This window comes from Garra rufa, chromosome 5 (genome assembly GCF_049309525.1).
Source record: "Garra rufa chromosome 5, GarRuf1.0, whole genome shotgun sequence".
NCBI lineage: Eukaryota > Metazoa > Chordata > Actinopteri > Cypriniformes > Cyprinidae > Garra > Garra rufa.
This window is the reverse complement of record NC_133365.1, coordinates 38,535,454-38,542,543: the sequence shown is the minus strand read 5'-3', so window position 1 is coordinate 38,542,543 and position 7,090 is coordinate 38,535,454. Positions and strand designations below refer to the sequence as shown.

At 33.7% G+C, this 7,090-nt stretch overlaps 1 protein-coding gene across 1 annotated transcript in view; it reads right to left on the bottom strand.

Moving 5' to 3' along the window:
- Nucleotides 1-792: 792 nt before the first annotated feature.
- The window catches only part of mfsd3 (major facilitator superfamily domain containing 3), a 31,387-nt gene continuing 25,089 nt past the window's right edge, over nt 793-7,090 (bottom strand). The window contains exon 6 of the mRNA XM_073840407.1: nt 793-2,805. Within this exon, the coding sequence (XP_073696508.1) occupies nt 2,602-2,805 (204 nt within the window). The 3' untranslated portion in view covers nt 793-2,601. The remainder of the gene's footprint in view (nt 2,806-7,090) is intronic.

The following is a 7,090-nucleotide window of genomic DNA, read 5'->3' as shown; positions in this document are numbered from 1 at the left end:
TATGCAATGCCTGAAGACGTACATGCATATCACAGAGCTAGTGCAAGACGAGCATTTGTATTTTATAGAAAATTATAAATTGTTTCACTAGATAAGATGCTTATTCCTCTGCTGGGTTCATGTAGAGCCATTTGAAGCTGCATTGAAACTGGACTTAGGACTTTCAACCTGTTGGCCACCATTAAAGTCCACTTTATGGAGAAAAATCCTGGAATGTTTTAGACTTTTGACAACTCTGAAAAAAACATGTAATACACACTCTCTGTTTGACCAGTTTTGGGTCTCTTGTGGTTTTGTGAAAGTGAAGTGTGAAGAAGACCTTCCCTTCCTTTCTTTCCTTGGTTTTCTCTCTGGCTAAACCACCCAGGAAATAATGTCACAATGAAAGGGTGAAGTGCAGGTCTATTCATGAATTACGTAAGGACTCCTAATCCCTCTGACAGATCGGGAAGAATCATCTCTCTGTCATGGTGAGGTAAGATACAGTGTCATGGTAAAACCTAGGGATACGGTTTAGTCCCATCAATAGCATACGATTCTACAGCTATTACGTCACCTTATGGGGAAACATCTCTAGGCTCCATCTGGGGAAATACTTGAGAGTTGATAGTGTCTTACAGTTCTTTAGATCTAGAGAGCAGTGTATAAAACACAAATGTACACAAAACAATATTGGATTTTTTTTAAAGACTAAGGGTAAGTGGTATGGCCCAGGATCTTTTAATAACAAACTAATGGCCTTTAATTCTTGTCTGATAAGCTCATAAAAGCACAGACGCATTCTGGGTTCAATAATAGCTTTTATTTTTGAGTTTCCTGTAGTCCAAGCTAAAATCCCCAAAATAGTTCTTGTTTGGTAAGGGCTTTGCTTATTAGAAGATTTAATGACAAAATAACCATCAAATGGCAATACCTTTTCTATTTACCTCATTAAGTGTTATGAGTTTTTAACAATTTTTAAAATGTAGTAGTAATTGGGACAGTCTGTTTCTATTTCGGCAAGAAAAAAAAATGCAAAAAAAAAAGATAAAATGAAGCACTGCTAGTATAAAAACCAAGAGCAAAATAACACTACTTTATATTTTTAATTATATTTAAATATTTTTTTCTGCTTTCAACAGGAATGGAAAATATATGTTGTAACTGCACTATATACATGTATATTTCCAGTTGAATTTGATGCTTTTTTGCAATTGCAATTGAATTCCTCTTCGAAACTGACATTTGTATAAATAATTATAGTTCCAAGTTGTCTTAAACACATTAGTTATGGCAAATCCCACACTTATGCCTCCATAATCTCAACAATATCTCCTCATGTTTTGGTTTTGCAGTAAATTATTTAAAAAACAAAAAATAATAAAAGTAAGGCGATGAGTTTTTTATCAGGTGTGAGAAGCAAAGTTATATGTAATAACCATGAATAAATTTGTGTTATTGCATAGGAAATGCAGACAACTCATACAAAGAGAAACATTTCAAACAAATACATGTATCGGCTCAAAAAAAATTAGCTTGATGAGTTTTCAATGTACAGTATTTAAAAGACATTAAAGGGATCATATCATACTTTTTTCAAATAATTTTTTCCCTGAGGTCCACTTACTTTCTGCATCAAAACAGTCCTTATTCAGTTCGTTAATATAATTTTCTGCCCTTGATTTTGGCTGCTGTATTTTTAAGATGTACAAACACAATTTTGACATGTGAAATATGAAACAGTTTGGTCACATTTGCTGCTAGGCCACATTTTCTAATACTTCTAGGAAGAATGAGAATTTTCAGGTGCTCCACAAACAGTTTATAACTAATTTCACTCTTTTGGAGTCAAGTAATAATTTTGGTGCTGAACACCAAATAGAAGTTGATGTATAATACTGTCAAAAGGTTATATGATATGGCCCCTTTAATACAAGTATTGCACTGAGAATACAAAAATGCACTCCACTAAGCATAGTACCATAATTCAACACTCATACTGCTCCCAAATTTGCATGACTCCAAAGTCAAGTCCTTAGAATGTATTACATTGCTGATTGGTCAATAAGCTGATGGAATTTGCTGTAAGTGTATCTAAAGTGTAAGGCATTAAATTAAAAACTAAAGGCATTTCTAAGGCAAATACATGCTATATATAAGAAAATGTGTAAGTGACTAGGGTGTATATAACTAAACCAAACTAGACCCCTAAACAAGCTTTTAATCTTTTATAACCAGTAAAATTGTATTGAATAATAGTGGTCAGTTTTGTTATTAATTCTTTAGTTGTCCATCAGGCAGACTAGATGACATGATCACAGTATTGCCATAGCTCAGTCTGCTTGCCTTTCAGGATGACTTGTTGTTGAAAAGCAAGTACCTTTAAAGACAGTTTACTGTAGAGGTGCAATGTGGCTGTTAAGCATTTGCATTGTTTTTCAGAGAGGTACTGGCTTTCAGTGAGAGTGCTTGCATGGCTCTTGTCACGTCAATGCTGGTTGAGTCATAAATAAATACAAATAAAAACATTGGCTGTTTGGTCACCAGTATCTTATGCTGAGCATAAGATTCACCCAGACATACACACACACTCTCTCTCTTTCTCTCATAGGCTAACTCTGGTCACTGTGGCTGCTCTTTGAGCTGCTCCTTTAGGACGCCAGTCTCTGTGGCTCTCCACACGTGCAGGGCACTGCTGGAGGTGAGGAAGAGGAAGAGGATGAATGCTATGGGAAAGCCTACAGTGTCCACCATTCCTCCAGCCAGAGCACTAAAACTCAGTTTCCCCAGGACCTCCAGTGTGGCCAGAAAACTGTAGTGGGTGGCCTGAACATAGACAAAGAGAAAGAGAGACAGGGAAATACAGAAAGAGGTTAAGCATTAACTTCTGACGATTTGTGGGATTTTTTCATGAGAACAATGAAAATAGGACAGTAAATTATAAAGGAAGAAAGGGAAATGTGTTTTGCTGTAAGGCTATATTCAGATGTTACCCATGTGTGAAACATGCTATTCATTCACTGATCTCTACTTTATAAAATGTTTTCAAATCCTCCAAAGGTCCTGCACTTAATTGCCCAAGTGATCTTTACATTACGATTTAGAATTCTGGCCAATAACCCAATGTTATGTCTAAATAATTGCCTTTAAAAGAAAACATTAAAGGGATAGTTTACCCAAAACTGAAAATTACCCCATGATTTACTCACTCTCAAGATGTATATGTAAATATGTGACCCTGGACCACAAAACCAGTCTTAAGTCGCTGGGGTATATTTGTAGCAATAGCCAAAAATACATTATATGGGTCAAAATTATTGATTTTTCTTTTATGTCAAAAATCATTAGGAAATTAAGTAAAGATCATGTTACATTAAGATTTTTTGTAAAATTCCTACTGTAAACCTATCAAAATGTAATTTTTGATTAGTAATATGCATTGTTAAGAACTTAATTTGAAGAACTTTAAAGGTGATTTTCTCAGTATTTTGATTTTTTTGCACCCTTAGATTTCAGATTTTCAAATAGATGTATCTCGGCCAAATATTGTCCTATCCTAACAAACTATACATCAATAGAAAGCTTATTTATTGAGCTTTCATATGATGTATATATCTCAGTTTTGTCAAATTTTACCTTATGACTGGTTTTGTGGTCCAGGGTCACATATAACTTTCTATTTTCAGACGAATGCAATCAGAGTTATATTAAAAAATGTCCTGGCTCTTTTAAGCTTTTTAATGGCAGTGAATGGGTGTTGAGATTTTGAAGTCTAATAAAGTGGATTCTTCCATCATTAAAAGTGCTCCACACATCAGTGGGTTAATAAAGGCCTTTTGAATTGAATCACTGTGTTTAAGTAAGAAATATATCTATATTTATCCATATTTGCTGGAACACCACTCTCTCGTGAACGTATGTACGACAGTAAGCGGAAGCTAGAGATTACGGTTTATAAAGTTTTAAATATGGATATTTTTCTTACAAAAATGCATCAATTCACTTCAGAAGACATTTATAAACCCCCCGAAACAGTGGAACACTTTTTATGATGGATTTGTGCACATTATTTTGCTTCAACATCTCAACACCCATTGACTGCCATAAAGCTTGGAAGAGTTATATACACCCAGGGTGGCTTGAGAGTAATTCATGGGGTAATTTTCATTTTTGGGTGAACTATCCATTTAAAAAACTAAAATCACTCAAGTTAAATAATACAAGTAAATTTACACATCACAACCTAATAATTTTAAGTTTTGTTATTGTTCACTGAAACTAAAAATTTAAATTATAAATCTATTTTGTTGACTGAAATAAAGCTGGAATAAAATAAAATATAAATATTAGATGAAAAATAAAAAATTAAAATGTCACCTTAGCAGCTAACTGAAATTAAATTAAAACTAAAATATTATTTAGAAACATAAATAAAATATATTAAAGCTACAGTCAAACCAAAAATTATTCAGACACCAGTTTTTTTTTTACTAGTGGGTGAGGACACTATAGTTCATTTATGTAAGTGAGGATAGCAAAATAAAGTAAACTGTGACAGATTATTCACAAAAATTCTTCATGCAGTCTACTGCAAGTAAAACTGATACAAATTTGGGACCAAACATTATTCAGACACTTTACCCTTACCAGGTTTTGTTTTTTCTTTAATTGCTAATGCGAACTTTTTACACCACAGACTAAACAATATTAAGCATTGCTTGAAAATCAGTCAACAAAGTATTGATCGTTGTGTAAATATTGTCATACTAACAGTTGTCAACCATTTTTGGTTGATTGTAATCCATTACATACCTTTCTATGAAGGTTATCTGACATTATCAAGATAAATTTGTTCTGACACAGTTCTTGTCATATTTTAATACTATTTTCTACTATAGCGAATAAACTGTGATAATGTAAGAAATGTTGAAGGTGTCTGAATCGATTTTGGTTTGACTGTAAATAGATTAATTTTAAGTAAGCGTAAGATGATGGCAAAGATAAACTAAATACAAAAATAAGGAAAATGAGCAAGGACAATAAAATAAACAAGATTAAATACAAATAAACATACAATATATTAGAATAAGTTGCAAATTTAAAATTACAAATTAAAATATAATTGCCATTTTTGCCTCCATAATACAGGACGATTAGAGATATGACAAGAAACAATAGGGAGAAGAGGGAAACACAGGATCAAAAAAACATTCAAACTCAGGTTGTGTTGTACGTCACAAGAGTATGCACAGAACTGAAATGTTTGATTTTGACCTTTTTTACGTGTTACTTTTCAAAGTAACCAATGACTTTTTAACTTGACTCTTATTTATCAATTTTTAACTTTGCCTCACATCAAAACAATTTCAACAGGAGGATCAAAGAGCAGTCTGAACCGCTCTCTCCTGTCTGGACGCCAGAGACTGTCTCCAGACTCTTTTCCTTCGACTTAGCCCACAAGTTGGGAAAGCAAAGCCAAGTCCATTCCTTCACATGGCCCCACCACTAAAGTTAAGTGAAGTACCTTTATTCCTACAAACTTGTTTAAGGTGTTCAGTTTCCCCCTCCAGGGCCTTTTCACAAACATTCACAGTATCGTTTTTCGGTCAGCTAAAACCACCTTAAAACAAACACACACAAACACACACACACACACACAAGCTGCTCTCGCTATGGTATGTATGTCATAAGAACATTTTGAATTAACCTACAGTTTACAATGCTCCTTTTGGTTATTTTCCTCTGCATGTGAATGTGAAGTTTTCAATTGCTTAGAGACCGAGGGAAAACATACACTTCTCTTATTGTTTAATGAGTTTCGTTAGTGCCATTAATTCAGCTCGTATTGAGCTGATGGAGTGACAAATAGCTGAGAGAGCAGTGAAAGATCACATGCAAGCAGCGCAGGCCCATTTAAACAGGACAATACAATCATGTCAAAGATGAACGAGGGGATGAAACGAGAGAACATGGGAGGGGAGAGATATCTATGAACAGTGAGAAGTACAGTTTATCATCTGGGGGACATAAATAAACAAACAGAAAGAATGAACAAATGAACAAACAAGGAGAGAAATTAGGCAACACAAGATTAGCAGGACAAAATAGGGAGATGATTGTTGTGAAGAATAGTGCTGGTATGGATGGACTGTTTGTTGACGGACAGATAAGATGTCTTTACGCTGTGAAGGTGAAACAGAAGCAGCTGACGTAAGATAAAGTGACAGTATAGAGTTTGCAAAACGGACCTAATGCACCTTGCACAAGGTGTGCTTTGCAAACTATATATTATACAAGAATCACAAATGCCTGGCCTGGCCTGGCTGGTAACCAGAATTTTTTATTTTATTTTTTGATAAATTTTATATGGAAGCCCATTTCCGCCACTGAATAAGAAATAAAAAATGTTACTGTGACTTTTTTTTCGCAGAATTGTGAGATATAAACTTGCAGTTGCGAGTTATACAGTCATATATGCATAATATATACTCACAATTGTGAGTTAAAAAGTCAGAATTGTATGATATAAACTTGGAATTCTGAGAAAAAAAGTCTGACTTTATTTCCCAGAATTGCAACTTTTGTCAAAATTGCGAGTTTATGTCTTTATGACTTCATAACTCGCAATTGCGAGTTTATATCTCACAACTCTGACTTTATGACTCTAAATTGCGCGTTTATATCACGAAATTCTGAGAAAATAAACAGAACTGCGAGTTTATTTCTCACAATTCTGACTTTATTTCTCACATTTGCGTCTATTTCTCAAAATTGCGAGTTTGTCTTTATGACTTCATAACTCGCAATTGCGAGTTTATATCACAAAATTCTGAAAAAAAAAAATCTGAATTGGGAGTTTATTTCTCAAAATTTGGGGAAAAAAATTTAGAATTTATATCATGCAATTCTGACTTAATTTCTTAGAATTGCGAGTTTATATTTCACAATTGCAAGTTTATGTCTATGAGTTTATAACTTGCAATTGCAAGTTATCACGAAATTCTGAAAAAAATTCTGAATTGCGAGTTTATATCTTAAAATTCTAACTTTATAACTCTCAACTGAGAGTTTACATCTAACAATTCAGAGAAAAAAGTCAGAATTGTGAGTT